The 15870-nt window shown below is 51.8% G+C and overlaps 2 protein-coding genes across 2 annotated transcripts in view; one reads left to right on the top strand and one right to left on the bottom strand.

The window, feature by feature from the left end:
* The window catches only part of C11H6orf132 (chromosome 11 C6orf132 homolog), a 32892-nt gene extending 18947 nt beyond the window's left edge, over positions 1-13945 (bottom strand). The window contains exons 1-2 of the mRNA XM_052648488.1: positions 13810-13945; positions 2939-3045 (exon numbers count right to left, since the gene is read on the bottom strand). Of these exons, the coding sequence (XP_052504448.1) occupies positions 2939-3045; positions 13810-13945 (243 nt within the window). The remainder of the gene's footprint in view (positions 1-2938; positions 3046-13809) is intronic.
* LOC128055909 (transcription initiation factor TFIID subunit 8) overlaps positions 1-15870 on the top strand; it is a 90674-nt gene that overhangs the window by 57840 nt on the left and 16964 nt on the right. The gene's annotated exons all lie outside the window — the stretch shown is intronic.

Genomic DNA, 15870 nt, shown 5'->3' with positions numbered 1-15870 from the left:
TCAGAGCCCAGCTCCCCACTCAACCTGGCTCGGGGGGGTGCCGGGGGCAGGGTGTGCACGTGCACACCTGCGTGTAAACCTGCAGTTCTGTCCTCCTGCCTCTCATTCTCCGGGCCTTCTGCCCCGGCGAGAGGAAAGCAGAGGCCCCAGTCCAGAGCCTAAGGCAGAGGAGTTGGGTTCCCCGTAACCCAGATGCTGGGGCTGCTTTGTATCTTAGGACCTGAGTCAGGAGCAAAACACGTCCCCGGGACACAAGCGGTCAGGCTCAGGGCTCCTAATCTCGAGGTGCATCAGAGGTGGGCTTCTGGGGCCTGAGAGCCCTGGCTGGAATTGTAAGCAAGATCACGTAGATGTGGCCCACAGCCTCAGCATGGTCTCAGAGGGGTGTGTGATCCCCAAAAGGCCAGGCAGGAGTTCAGAGAGGCAGACATGGGAGAGGCAGGTGGTTCTGCAGGCTGATGTTGGGAGGGAAGAAGGAAAAGGTCATGGGTGGAAGGGCAGGTAGAATGGCCCAATAAACTTGGACCCTGGAGCCTGGCTACAAACCCCAGCTCTGCCACTTATGAGCTGCCTGTCCTTGAGCAAGTTACTTCCTCATCCTGAGCTTCAGTTTCTCTATCAGTTCAGTTAACACATGCTAACACTTGGGATGGTGCCTGACACACAGGAAGGGCCCCCCACAAGTAAGTCACGATCTCATGGCCCTGCTGTTGGCTAGCACCGTGCCAGCTGCACAGTTGGCACTGAAGGTACGGAATGACCTTCCCTTTCCAGGTTCAGTTCCTGCCAGTGTCTAGGGAGGCTGGTGTGGACCCCACGAGGTCCCTTTCAGTTGTGGATTCATGGCGTGTTCATTCCCTCAACCTCACCAATGAGGGGGTGTGAGTTTGCTGGGGAGAAGCCCCCATCTCCTGGGACTGGGTCTGAGGCTTGCCCTGACGGACTGTTCCCAAGCCAGTACCAGCCAGCAGCCCCTAACCCTGTGCAGCGCTCCCAGTCAGGCCCTGGTTGGCCCAGATCAGATCCAAACCAGAGGACTCAAACCAGAAGGGGGAGGGCAGAAAGGATGGACCTGTGGTGTTAATCAAATGGTCCAAAGTGAGTGGGTGGGTAGAGGCAGGGATGCAGGATGCTGACCAATCAGAACAAACTCAGTGATGCCTCATTAACACTTTACTTGCTGGTTCAGACCTGAAAGAGGAGCTAAGAGAGCAACAGCCATTCAAGGGGCAACAGCCATTTATTTCAATATTTTATCAACCACAATGGGCACGGTGTGCCAGTCCTGGGTGCCCACCACTGTAATTCTGAGTATGCAGTAGATGAAGGGAGAGAATCAAATTCACTTCTAGTGACAATCAAAAAACTGTTTCATCTGCATATATGGGTGCGGTAACCCTGGAAACAGTTTTATGCATCTCTGGAAACAGTGAGGAGTGGACTCATTTGCTTTATACCTTTTCTCTGGTGGTGGTGTACTTTCTGTATTTGTCTGTGATGTCCATGAATTGCTTTTGTAAGCAGAAAATAAATTAAAGCCGTATGCCCAACGATCTGTATGCTCAGGCCTCCACATACAGGCCTTGGGGACACAGCAAGGAGAATGTAAGACTCAGTCTCTCCCATCTAGAATCTCAGGTCTGTGGCGAGGTTGAACAACCAGAAAAAAATTGACGATGGTGTGAGGGAGGTGGTTGTGCCAGGCAGTGCTGGGCAGAATTTGTGAGTGCGGGGACCAAGGTGTCGGGTGCTGTGAGGTCTAACGGGCCCCTGAAAACTCAGATCACGATTTGGTGCCTTGTGAGTTGAAGCAGAACAGAGCCTCATGGAGGTGTGAGATGCTGTGGCCTCAGTGACAGTATTGTCCCAACCGGGACCCAGGTCTCACAGATGGTAATGAACCTAGAATTTATGAGGCTGACTGTTTAGGTCTAAATCTGGGCTGGTGCATATGGTAGCCACTGACCACAAGTGGCTCTTGAGCCCTTGAATGCCACTGCTCAGAAGCAGGATGTGTGCTCGAAGTGCGACACACTAGACTTTAACGACTTAGTGTGAAAGAAAGAGTGTAAAACATCTCAGCTGTACCTTCTACGTTGGTTAAATGTTGAAATGATCATCTCTGGACTAATTTTATCTATTTCTTATTCATGTTGCTACTAGAAATGATAGTTATACCTAAGGCTTGCATTGTATTTCTATTGGACGGCACAGGCCTAGGCTGTCTTGGAAAAGCCAGAGCTCTCGTCACAGTAGATAGAACCAGTCACGGAGAGGTTGTTTTGAGTCTCTTTCCCTTGTCCGAGAACAAAAGCCCAACCACAGGCTCCAGAAGGGAGTGTTTGGTTTCTGGCAGTTTCAGACCCACAAATAAAGCAGTCCACATGCTCTTCTCCCAAGGGTCACTGCTATTTGACCTTTGAGACAATCAGGTGTCACCTCTTCCAGGAAGCCTTCCTTGACCAGCCCCTGTGGCTAGGTAGGCTGCTCCTGCTCTGGTCTACGTATTAACAGTCTCTTTACTGATTCATCCCCTATACCGGGCAGCAGGTTCCTTGAGCAATCCTGGGTCAATCATTTCTGAATCCCAGCATTCTATGCAAGGCCTGGGATGAAGCAGGCAGCCTCTGGTGAGTGTGGAATAGGAATCCCATTGAGCTGGAGGTACCCACCGCTGCATTGCTTCTGCACCCATGTTCCCCATAACCCCTCCTTAGGTTTCGACTCAAAGGAGCTGACACCCCTAATCTCAGCCTTCCTGTCGTGAGCCATGCCTCCTCCCAGTTGCCGCCCTCAGTTGGCATCAGGAAGGAAGAGGATGGACAGAGGGTGAGGCTGATGACCACTCGGACCAGGGCAGGTGGGGCCACCTTCTCTGTGGCAGCCCAGGTGGCCCGCCCAGAGCAGACCCTCTGACGTCAGGGCAGAACATACTCACCAGCGGAAGAAAGGTGAGCAGGGGCCGGACTCTGGGCCGAGCTTTTAGCGTGGCGGTTCCCGACTCACTCACAGTGTCAAACCGGTTGTCTCCATAATAGATCCCATCTAGAGGAGACAAGACGGGGAGACCATGACTGGGGATCAAGAGCATGGGGGACGACTGAGTTTAGTCTGCTCTGCAGTTCCCAGTAAGGAAAACCAAGCCCCTTGGTGGCCCCTGCTTGGCTCTGCCAGGCGCCTCTTCGTGACAAGATCCTACAGGTAGACGTGCGCTGATGGGGCCACCGGAAACAGCACTGCGAGGGACTCCAGGGGTGGTTTCTCGGGGTCTCCTGGGGCTTTCGGCCCCCAGCTGCCATCTGTCTCCTGATCCACCCACTGCAGGATCTGAGCCTTCACTCTCACAAGACCCTCCTTTGGGGGCGCTGAGAGCTTGGCCAAGGCCTCAGCTAACGCTTATCTCTGAGAAGAGGGAAGAAAACAAGTTGTTTTCTCTCGAGTGTTTGAATTTCTAATCTGAAACTAGAAGAGCAGATGAGGCCACCCAGTGGCTCAGCACCCACCTTCTGGACTCTGCTAACCTGAGATCTCTTTTATTTGTTTGTTTATTATTTATTTGGCTGTGCCGGGTCTTAGTTGCAGCACGTGGGATCTTTAGTTGCAGCATGTGGGATCTAGTTCCCTGACCAGGAACTGAACTGAGGCCCCCTGCATTGGGAGTGCAGAGTCTTAGCCACTGGACCACCAGGGAAGTCCTTAACCCAAGATTTCTTTAGCCCCCAAACCATCAGTGATTGGGGGTCATGGCTCCGTTTGAGGTGCCCTTGAGGGCAGAGCAGAAAGAATAGGACAGTAGGGTCCACCTGATTTAATACAGATCCCAGCTCTGCCATGGACTTGCCATGTCATATAACCAGTCTGGATCTCACTTTTCCCATCTGTACAATGGGAGCAATGATGGGCCCAGCAAATGTGGTTCTGTCCCCTGTAGAAAGATGATACAGAACATTTCTCTTCCTCTAGTTGCTGGCCCTGTGTTCTGGGTTGTTTCTACAGGAGTGGGAGGGAGTGAGACGCTAGTCACATTTTCTCAACCAATCGCCCTCATGACTCTTAGCACACATTGATGGGACTTTCCCATCCTGCCCCAGACTCACACTGTCACCTCCGAGAGGCAGGAGTCACTGTGGACCTCCTACTACGTGGGCCAAGAGCAAGGAGGACTTTCTCCATTCACGGGACGTGGGGGACTTCCTCTTGAGCCAGAGAGGACAGAGGAGAAAAGTCAAAATTCCAACGAACTAGTATCCTACTAACCGAAACATTGGATGAACGGTGATTACTTTTCCTCTTGTACGTGACTTTAGGAAGAAATTGCAATAGTTTACAGATCTGACATAGAGGGCCTTGAATATGACATGGAGGCTCCAGGGGGCACCCTAGAAATGGGACCCAGAAACCTCTGGTGTTGCCCTACCAGCCAGAGAGTTGGCTGGCACATTCCAGATTCTCCACCTTTCTGAGGGACCAACACAGCAAGCTTTCCCCTCGTCCCTGGAAATTCCAGTTCCCAGCACTGCCCGGTCCCATACACTCTGGGCAAACCCGATTTCCCAGTGTGGTTGCCAGGCTCCACGCCTGGGCCTGGAGACCAAGATGCCATGGAGTGGGTGGGGAGGGAGAAGGAGGTGGTAAGAGTGTAGATTTGGCCCAATCAGAAACAAGAAAAGTAGAGATAACCACATCTCCAACCGCTAACGCTAAAGCCCACCCAGTTCTCACTGGCTCTAATGTCTCACCAGCTTGTTGACACCAGGGTTTCCTGGGACATTCTCTAGACAGGGCTGTTTTGAAACCAAGGACCTCGATCTGACCTGGCAGCCAGGTCCATCGCTGCCTGGCCCCTTATTAGGACAGGGGGTAGGGTGGGGACTAACCCAGGCATGCTCCCCTCTCTCTCACTATTTCATTTAAATCTGTATTGGTGTTGGGGTCAAGGGAGCATCCTCTCAGCAGCTGAGTTACCACAATATTAATAGTTACTATTATTGTGGACCAAGGAGTTTTAGGGGTTCCCTGGTAGCTCAGCTGGCAAAGAATCCACCTGTGATGCAGAAGACCCTGGTTCAATTCCTGGGTCGGGAAGATCCCCTGGAGAAGGGATAGGCTAGCCACTCCAGTATTTTGGGGCTTCCTTGGTGACCCAAACAGTGAAGAATCCGCCTGCAATGAGGGAGACCTGGGTTCAATCCTGGGTTGGGAAGATCCCCTGGAGGAGGGCATGTCAACCCACTCTAGTATTCTTGCCTGGAGAATCCCCATGGACAGAGGAGCTTGGCGGGCTACAGGGGGTTGCAAAGAGTCAGACATGACTGAGCTGACTAAGCACAGGAGTTTTAGAAGCAAGCAGCCTGGCAAGCTGATCACTATAATAGCAGTAATAATATAATGCCAGGTGGAATTTATTGGACATTTGTAATGGGTCAGGCACGCTTCTAAGCACCTTTCATGCAGGCTTAGCCACTCAGTTGCGTCTGACTGTTTTCAATATCATGGACTCCTCTGTCCAAGAATGCTGAAGTGGGTTGCCATTTCCTCCTCCAGGGGATCTTCGCAACCCAGGAATCGAACCTGCATCTCTTGCGTCTCCAGCATTGGCAGCAGGATTCTTTACCTCTGAGCCACCTGGGAAGCCCACAGATTCCATGACTCAGCCCATCTTCTGAGGCACTGTTGTCTTGGTTGGTTTGTGGTTATTTTGAACTGGGGAACCCTTTCTAAGAATATGATTGTTCTCTAGAATACCTGTGGAAAGGGAGCAGCTCTGGTAGAGACAGGCGTGGAAGGCCCAGGTGGCTCCCTTCCACGGGAGCACCTCTTGGAAATACAAGTTGCTTTCCCAGTTCTAAGAGGTGTGGCTGGGATTCAGGGAAGGAAATATGATGAGGGAAGCAGAGGCAAAGTGGTGTGATGTGTGAAAGACTCAGCTGGCCGTTGCCAGCTCTGAAGATGGAAGGGGCCGTGAGCCAGGGAGTGCAGGCAGAAGGTGGAAAAGGAGAGAAAACATTCTCTCCTAGAACCTCCAGAAAAGAACAAAATGTTGCTGACATTTTAATTTTAGCCCAGTGAGATCAGACTTCTGATCTACAGAACTATGAGATATTAAATGTATGTTATTTCAAGGGGGAAAAAAGAAAAGAAAAAGAGGTGTGTCTAGAACCTGACACAGTTTCCTGGGCCCCTCATACCCGGGCACAGTTCCCAGCTGGTCAAGTCATACCAGCAAGTGGGGTAACTGTGACTGCTGCCATAAGCTGGGATGCCCGAGAGTTCAAGGTCAGGGCTGGGGCTTTCTGAGCCTCAAGGTCAAGGTCCAAAATAAAGAGAAAGACAACAGAATCAAACTTTGGGGATTTTCCTGCAGAAGTAAATGAACTCTGCTGGGATGAATGTCAGGGACACTAGAATAACTTTCTGGGAAGCCCCCTCCTCAATAGAGGAGATAAAGGAGGGCCTCTTGAGGGAGATGAAGTCAGGAGATAAAGCTGGTGACAGAGAGGAGGCTGGATGACTCTACCCAATGGGGCAGAGCCACCAGGAGGTGGGTAGCCCTTTGCTCCTTTGTCAGGGAGAACTCTAGAGTCTGGACACTTGGGGCTGCCCTCTGTGCTGATGGGGAGACTGAGGCCCAGAATGGCTGGTGGGGGGTGGGGGGGCTGGCCTAAAGTCTCAGAGCAGCAGTGGTGCCAGGGCCCAAATGGAGTGCCCCTTGAAGTGTTGGGCTCCAGGCACAAATAAGGGGGTGCCCTACACATGCCATGTGTCTTACTGCCTCTCCCCAAATAGGCTGACCTAGTTTTCTCGGTTTGGAGCAGGGTGTGCGTGTGCTTGTGTGTGTGTTATGTGGAGGGGGAACCGCCAGCTCTGGGGGAGCTGAAGACTGGGTATCCATGGCTGCCTCACTCCCAGCCCTTCCTTTCTGCTTCTCCCCAAGGAGGAACCTCTCACTGGGCCTTCTTTCCTCACAGAGCTCAGGGTTGAAAGCCTGACAAAATGCTCTTACTGCCCCAGCCCCAAAGCTGCCCATGGGTCTCCTTGGAGGCTGAAGTCCAGAACAGTTGTTTAGCTCCTTTCTCAAATCCTAGATAGGTCCAAACTAGAGAGGAAATGAATGATAAAAATGTAACTGTCTGGGACTTGCCTGGTGGCCCAGTGGCCAACACTCCAGGCACCCAATGCAGGGGGCCCGCGTTCGATCCCTGGTTTGGAAACTAGATCCCATATGCCACAACTAAGAGTGTGCTGCAACTAAGTCCTGGCACAGCCAAATAAAATCATAATTTTTTTTAATGTAACTGTGTGATACCTGATACGCAGTATTATGAGCTAGGACCATTCTAAGCTCTCTTTACATCCCTCTTCATACACCTGTGTGGGAGGCACTTTTACTATCCTCATTTGCCAGATGAGGAAACTGAGGCTCAGAGAGGTTAAGTCCCCGGCCCACGGTCCCACAGCTAGTGAGGAAAAGAGGCCAGGATTCAAGTCCAGGCAACCCGACTCTAGAATCCAATTCCCTCTGGCTACAGCCAGCACAGCAGGGAATTAACGCAGGGATTCAACATCCCTTTGCTCAGTCTCCAGTGAGCTTGAAGAGTTGGTGAGGCCTGGAGGAGACAAATGCATCCGGGAATCAGATCTGAGGTCATGCCCCAGCTCCTCCATGTAGCACTTGAGGACTCTGAGCACTTGCTCAGGCTGGGTTTCCCCACCGCCAAATGGGGATCCTTTAGGGAGAAGCCTCCCAAAATCAAGGAAAAGAAAAAAGCTAGCAGAGCTGAGAGGAAGGCTGGGGTGACAGTGCGGGGTCACAAACTGCCAGGAGCCCCCACATGACCCCACGAGCACTGGCCACGGGTCTCATCAGATCCCAGGTGCTTGGGCTTCTCTGCCTGCAGATGCAGGGGACAGGGGTTCGATCCCTGATCCAGGAAGATCCCACATGCCGTGGAGCAACTAAGCCTGTGCTCTAGAGCTGGGCAGCCACAACTACTGAGCCCTCATACTACAGCTACTGAAGCCTGCGTGGCCTAGAGTCTGTGCTCCAGAACAAGAGAAGCCAGCGCAATGAGAAACCCGTGCACTGCAACTAGAGAAAAGTCAGCAATGAAGACCCAGCACAGCCAAGAATAAATACACAAATATTATGTTTTTTAATAAAAAATTCCAGGTGCTTAAAAAGGGTGGGGTTTCTAGTTGGAAGAGTTTGTTACCTTGACCAGAGTAACCCAGAACCCCAAAACAGGCCCCAACCTCCACCCCACCGAGGTAGGGCATCTGATCCTTGTCACTTGGCTGGAGCCCCAGCCTTTCAGGGACGAAGCTAGGGGGCCCCATGTGAATGTAACCCACAAACGGCTGATGAGGCCCTTCCTTGCTAATTAACAGGGCCACATGACAGGAACCTGAAAAGGCTGGTCTGTCCCAGCAAGTCTCAGCCCGTCTGACCCAGGGTGCCAGGGAGAAGCCTTTGTCCAAGGGCAGAGGGGACGCCGGAGGTGGAGCTGGGCTGGGCTGGGAGAGCCACAGAATAGGGGAGGGGGGACCACTGGGGGACGGAGCCTCAGGGTTGGGGACTGGGGGAGGAGGAGCGTAGCAAACAGGCACCCCCCAACAACCCCGCCCGCTTCCAGGCTAGGACATGCTCCCCAAAGTATGGCCTACAGCCCTGGTGAACTTCACCTGAAAAAGTGTCTGAAGTGCATCAGAATCTGATCTTAACAAGGTCCCGGGTGGCTGGATGCACTAATTTTTGAGCTGCCTGGAGTCAGACTGACTGAGCCTCTGAGTGTTTCCTCAATTGAGAAAACAGTTTTTAGCATGGTGCTTCTTTCAGTAGATAAGCTCTTGCTAATGCCGGAGACTCAAGAGACATGGGTTCAATTCGTGGGTCAGGAAGCTCCCCTGGAGAAAAAATGGCAACCAGTATTCTTGCCTGGAGAATCCCATGGACAGAAGAGCCTGGTGGGCTACAATCCATGAGGTCGAAAAAGAGCCGGACATGACTGAGCATGAGGGGGAAAAATAATAATGATGAGGATGGTATTATTATCATTAATTTATTGGCTGGGAGAGAAGGGGCACCCTGTAGCCTGCAGTGGTCAAGGAAGGGCCTGGCTTTCTAAGCTGAACTACAGGAACAAGAGGAGACGGGGTGTGTGTGTGTGTGTGTGTGTGTGTGTGTGTACTGAGCTGCCAGCAAACCACAGCACACCTCCAGGGGTGTGTGTGTGTGTGTGTGTGTGTGTGTGTGTGTGTACTGAGCTGCCAGCAAACCACAGCACACCTCCAGGGGACACGAGTAAACAGAAATCTCCTTCACACCCCTGTCACGCACAGGTCAGCTTTCCTTTCGGGAGGCTGGTGCCAGCCTGTCCTGGGCCAGAAATATGTGCTCAGTGCCTGGAGTTCATGGCTTTCTTACCCGTTAGCCTGGCCTGAGACACGCGGTCCCCAGGAGCAGGACTAGTAGAACCTGCAGCCACCTTAGGGAGAACGCCCAGGGGTTCTCGTGGATAAGGAACTGGGATAGGCCCTATGTATTTATGTAGAATTGCAGGAAGTCCTCAGTGGGGGAGAGCACGGCAGCTCTACCTGGAGAAGATTCTCAAATTTTCCCATACAAAAGAATCACCCAGGGGACTTCCCTGGCAGTCCAGTGGCTAAGACTCTGTGCTCCCAATGCGGGGGGCCTGGCTTCAGTCCCTTCAGTCAGGGAGCTAGATCCCACATGCTGCAAGGAAGAGTTCATATGCCACAACTAAAGATCTCACACAGCCAAATAAATTAATTAGTTTTTAAAAAATCACCTGGGAGTTGGTGAAAAGTCCAGGACCTGGGTCTTAGCCCAGAGATTCTGACTTCCTATACCTCAGGTGGGGCCCCCAGGAATCTGCATCTTAAATAAGCATACTAGGTGATTGTGAGGAAGGTGACTTACATTTCGGAGGAAGGGCCCCCAGCAAGCAGGGTGTCCTATTGGTGGGGTGGGGTGGAGTGACAATAGATAAGGAAGCTTGGCTCAACTAATCTGAGAGCCAAGGGAGGAGTCCAGAGCCACTGGCAGTCTGGTCTCCGGCTGCAGCAAGTCCTTTATCATGAGATTTAGAAAGATCCACATCTCTGTTTTCTCACGTACTTTAAAAAACAATTGTGTGGCCTTTTAAGACCCTTGGATGGGCCCAGCGGGGAGGCCTAGGCTTCATTAGGAATGAAATTGCATTAAGTGAAGCGCTTTAATAGTTACTGGATAAATACCAGGGAAATCCTGTAAGGAAAAATTTACCCATCACCACACTCACATGACTGTTTGCATTTTACCTGCTGCACCCAGCCTACCCTTGTGCAAACAGATTTTTACATGACTGTAGCCAAACAGCAAGTGCGTACTGCTTAATTCCCTTACATACTCCCCATTGATATTCTTCCCCCTGAATCCTACCGGCTGTTCTCCAAGCGTATGGATACTGCCAGCATCTCAGGGAACGTCACAGACTCAGGGACCCTATGAAACTCTAATCCCAACCCCTTTGAGACCGCTTCACAGATCAGTTTCCTCTGGTCTACAGCAATGTTAGGAGGAAGAACTGAAGCAGGAAGCGCTCAGAGCTAGACATGCCCTGATAATAATAAACCAGGCAGGAGTTAACAGATTTGTTCTGTAAAGGGCCAGCTAGTAAATATCTCTGGCTTTGTGAGCCACACTGTCTCTGCTGCAGTCACTCAATTCTGCCCTTAGTAGCATGAAGGTAACCACAGAAGACATGCAAATGATGGGCGTGACTGGTCATGTTCTAATAAAACTTTATTTACAAAAACAGGCCATGGGCCTTAATTTGCCAATCCTTGTTTTAGTGTCTTTCCTTTCGATGCTCTTTAAAGCACTGCCATATACAAAATTTAAGCACTCATTCTGTAAGGAGCCTGGATACCAGACTGCTGGACCCACTTAACAGAAACAAAAAATACTGAGGCCCAGAGAGTGGCTAGGCCCCCAATTATTGACAGAGGCGGACTCCAAAATAGGTCTGGGGTCTTCATCACATCTGAGAATCCTCAACACTAGTCCTTCCTGTCCCCAACTCCAACACATGTCCTGCTTAGCAGGAAGACTTCTGCTACACCCACTGGGGCCCGGGAAATACCCTGGAAACACTGGAGAGCCATTCTGCCGGCTGCGCGTTGCTTCCCACCTCTCCACATGGCACAGGCAGCCTGAGTCAGCTGGAGACCCAGTTGTGCCCTACGGAACGGGAGGCTCCCTGGGCTCCAAGCCCTGCTGGTGGAGGCAGCAGCTGGCCAGAGGTGACTGGGCACCATGCCCACATCTCTTTACTGACCCCACCAGAAGTCTGTTCGGTGTAGGAAAAATGTTGGGGAATTTACCTATGGCAAAAATGTAGAGAAGTATGTAAAGCAAAAATGTAGAGGTGTGCAAGGAAGGCATTCCCCTTGGGGAAGGAGTGTGGGGGGAGGTGTTCTCAGGTAGATGCCTCTCCATCCAAATTCCCCCTTGATTACCTTCCACTTTCGAGGCTTCCCTGGTGGCTCAGATGGTAAAAAATCCACCTGCAATGCAGGAGACCCGGGGTTCGACCCCTGGGTCAGGAAGGCCCCATGGAGAAGGAAATGGCTACCCACTCCAGTAGTCTTGCCTGGAGAGTTCCAGGAGAAATCTGGTGGGCTACAGTCCACGGGGTCCCAGTGAGTCCGACACGACTGAGTGACTTTCATTCATTCATACCTTCCACAAAGTCACCTCTGCAAGCTGGAGTGTGGTCTCTGGAGCCCCATAACCTGGGTTCAAATATTGGCTCTGCCCCATGAGGGAAATTTGGGGGCAATGAAAATGTTTTAAAACTGAATTGTGCTGACAATTACACAGCTTGATAAGTCTACGAAAAAAAAAAGAAAAAATCCGTGAACTGTACACTTAAGAAAATCCTGGCTCTGGCTTCCCTGGCTCAGTGGTGATCCAATCCCTGATCTGGGAAGATCTTACATGCACAGAACAACTAAACCCGTGCACCAAAACTACTGAGCCTGTGCTCTAGAGCCTGGGAGCTGAAACTAGCAAACCCCACACGCCTTAGAGCCATGCTCAGCAACAAGAGAAGCCACCACAGTAAGAAGCCCTCAACCGCCAACTAGAGAGTAGTCCCCACTTGCCCCAAGCCTGTGCAGCAATGAATACCTAGCACAGCCATAAATAAATATTAAAAAACAGAAAAAAAGAGAAAATCCTGGCTCGATCATTTAAAATGGTGTGCTCTTGGGCATGTTACTTAACCTCTCTGCGCCTCCTTTTCCCCACCTGTCAAACAGGAATAACAGTCCCTACATCACAGGCTAGATGAGGATTAAACAAGTCAACAACAGGAGGACTTTCAAATGGTACCTTGCACCTAAGAAGGGGTCAATAAATGTTTGGGATTCAGGTGAGGAGAGGTGTTTAGACCTTACAGAGTTGTACTTGGCAAGACACATGTGTTTGCTAAGTTCCTAAGCCCTGCCTCCAAACTGCCCTGGCCCTCCTACCTTTGCTCCTGCTGTTTGCTCTGGAAATGCTGGGTGCCCTTCTCTCTCAGCTCACATGCTAGTTCCAATCAGAGGTCACCTCTCTGTTGCTTTTGCACTTACTCTTTTATAGCATAGGCTCAGAAAGGGCTAAACGGCATTTGGTCATGTCTGTTCACCAGCCAGCCGGAGATCCTTGGGTCAGAGAGAGGCGATGTCTCATTTGCCCTCTTCTGTCCAGGTGTCTTGTGTCCTGCTCCTGATAAAGCTGGGGGCTAAACTGAATCCAAGAGCAGGGGCTGAGGCTGTGACATCCTCTGGGGGTCCCCACACTGTGGCCATAAAGGTCAGTGAAGGTAATGGGGTGAAAATGAAGGCAGGTGAGCTAAAGCAGTGATGGGTGACCCTCCTTGGGCCCAGAACCTCAGATCAGACACAAGAAGTGAATTCCTGGCCTCACCCGACTAGATTCTCTATGTTATAGAAGGTACAAATTGCAGAAAGATGCAGTGATCAGATGACCCACAGGCAGAGCCCAAAGGCAGGGCAGGCAGGTATGATGTTTTCAAATACCTGCAGACACATCAACCTGATTCAGGGGCCAAGGGCGGCTGGCAGTCAAGGGAGGCTTCATTCATAGGCACCCGTCGTTGACCTGACAAGGGCCTGTGATCCCAGAAAGAGACTGGGTGACTGGCACAGCCTGCTATCCTGCTGGCAGCAGTGGCTCTGGGCCTCCTTAGGGTAGAGGCCGGTGTGTGGGCACCTAGATAGCAGCTCCTTCACTGCCTGCAACGCCAGGCCAGGCGAGGCCGGCTGGGAACTGGGAGAGGGGGAACGGAGGAACCGGAAAGAGTAGGGGTTGAAGGGACCATCCCCAAGTCCTCAGATCCAGGCAAGGCTTCAGACTCAACAGAACTGCTGGGGGAAGGGTGAGGGAGGGTTTCGCAAACCCCGGGAAGCCTTTCTGGCAACAATAAAGCAAACATAACTTCCTCGGAGGAGGGAAAACAAACACCTCGGGAGAGGGACAAGGATCAGATGCGGCCTCCCCATCAAAGATCTCTGACCTTGCGGTGGGGAGGGGCCCCTCCTTCCTTTTCCGAGAGACCTCCCTTTGCCGAAGGCTCCTGCCCGGCCAGCGCACAGGTTCAAACGCGTTGCTTCCCCTCCGCGCTGGCGCGTCTCCCGCCCTCGCGGCCGCGGATCACCCTGAGCCCGGGCAGAGCGCCGCCCTTGGGGTGGGGGACCACGCGCAGGCCCCCGCGCGCTCCCGCTCCCGGGCGCACTCACCGAAGCCCCGGGTCCCCTCCTCCGGGGCCTCCTGGGTGAAGATCCAGGGGGGGTTCGTGGCGTAGAGGGAGGTGGCGGGCGGGTTGGCATGTTTCTTGCCGAAGAGTTTGCTGAAAGTGCCCGGGTTCTTTTTCATGCTGCCGCCGGCCGCGCGGGCGCTGGGGGAGGACCGTCCCTCCCTCGCCTGCCCTGCTCCGGACTGGACTCCACACCGTCTCCCCGGGGGCCTCTACCAGGCCATGCCGCGCGCCGTCCTCCCGGCCCGCGCACCGGGCGACAGGTGCTGGGGGCGCCGCCGCTCTCCGAGAAATGCGAGCTACCTGGACAGGTAAGAGGCTGCCGCTGCGCCCCGGCCCCGCCCCCCGGCCGCCGCCGCCCCGCCGCCCGACTCCCCCGGCTGCATTCCTGCCGCCTCCTTCCACAACCGGCCATTGTTGGCGGGTCCCGGTGGGCCGGGGAACCTCGCCCAGCCCACGCCCAGCGCGGGGACGACCCACCCCTTCCCCGCGGCCGCCTCCCGGGCCTCCTCCTCCGCCCCCTCCCCCCGAGGGAGGCAGGGGGCGGGCCGGGTCCCCGCTTCCAAGGCGGTTCGCGACCAGGACAGTCCAGAACTTGGGAAACAACTCGTGCGTCCAGCACTGGGGCGGCTGCTGGCCTCAGCGCGCAGGCAGATGGCTCCCAGAGACCCTGGAAGAGTGGGCGGGAATCATCCATGCCTGTAAGGAAATGCCCATAGGAAAAAAAGGGAAAAGCGATAAATAAAAGCAATAAACTAGTGTCCCAATCTGATGACTAGGGTGGAAAATATCCTCGTTGACAAGCTCCAAAGAGAATGCAGGATGGCTAAATCTTGGTGCGTTTTTAACATCAATTTCTTTATTTTTTCTGTGAAGTTGTGAATATTAATTGAAATACAGTTGAATCACAACATTGTATTATTTTCAGGTGTACAACAGAGTGATTTAATATTTTAATAGATTATATACCATTTAAAATTATCATAAAATATCGGCTATATTCCCTGTGCTGTACAGTAGGTCCTGCAGCTTATTTTATCCACAGCAGTTTGTGCCTCTTAATTCTCTACTCCTATTTTGTCCTTCCCTCCTTCCTTCTCCACTATCCAACCCCCCCCAACTATTAACAGTTTTGTTCTCTGTGTCTGTGGGTCTGTTTCTGTTTTCTTACATTCATTCGCTTAATTTTTTAGATTGCGCAAGTGAAAACATTTAGTGTTTGCTTTCTGTCTAACTTTATAAGCATAATACTCTCTAGGTCCTTCTATGTTGTGGCAAATGGTAAGTTTTCATTCTTTTTATGGCTGAGTGGTGGCTCAGTGGTGAAGAATTTGCCTATGATCCAGGAGACACAAGTTCAATCCCTGGGTCAGGGAAAATCCCCTAGAGAAGGAAATGGCAACTCGCTCCAGTATTCTTGCCTGGAAAAATCCCATGGAGAGAGAAGTTTGATGGGTGACAGTCCATGGGGTCACACAAGAGTCAGACACAACTAAGCAACTAAACAACAACAAAAGTATTCCATTGTGTGTATAATGTATATATACTTCTATGTATACTTATAAATAAAGTATCTTCTTTATCCATTTATCAGTTGATAGACTAGGCTGTCTCTGTGTCTTGCCTATTGTAAATAATGCTTTTGTGAACACTGGGGTACGTATATCTTTGGAACTGTTTTTTTCATTTTTTTCAGATATATACCTAAGAGTGATATTGCTGCATCACATAGTAGTTCTATTTTTATTTTTTTGAGAACCTCCATACTGTTTTCCATAGTGGCTTCACCAGTTTACATTCCCACCAACAGTGTCCAAGGGTTCCCTTTCATTCTTTGCTGCTGCTGCTGCTGCTAAGTCGCTTCAGTTGTGTCCGACTCTGTGCGACCCCATAGATGGCAGCCCTCCAGGCTCCCCCGTCCCTGGGATTCTCCAGGCAAGAACACTGAAGTGGGTTGCCATTTCCTTCTCCAATGCATGAAAATGAAAAGTGAAAGTGAAGTCGCTTAGTTGTGTCCGACTCTTCGTGACCCTATGGACTGCAG

The sequence above is a fragment of the Budorcas taxicolor genome, chromosome 11 (assembly GCF_023091745.1).
Source record: "Budorcas taxicolor isolate Tak-1 chromosome 11, Takin1.1, whole genome shotgun sequence".
Lineage (NCBI taxonomy): Eukaryota > Metazoa > Chordata > Mammalia > Artiodactyla > Bovidae > Budorcas > Budorcas taxicolor.
Note: the sequence above shows the minus strand (reverse complement) of the source record. Positions and strands in the feature narration are given on the sequence as shown.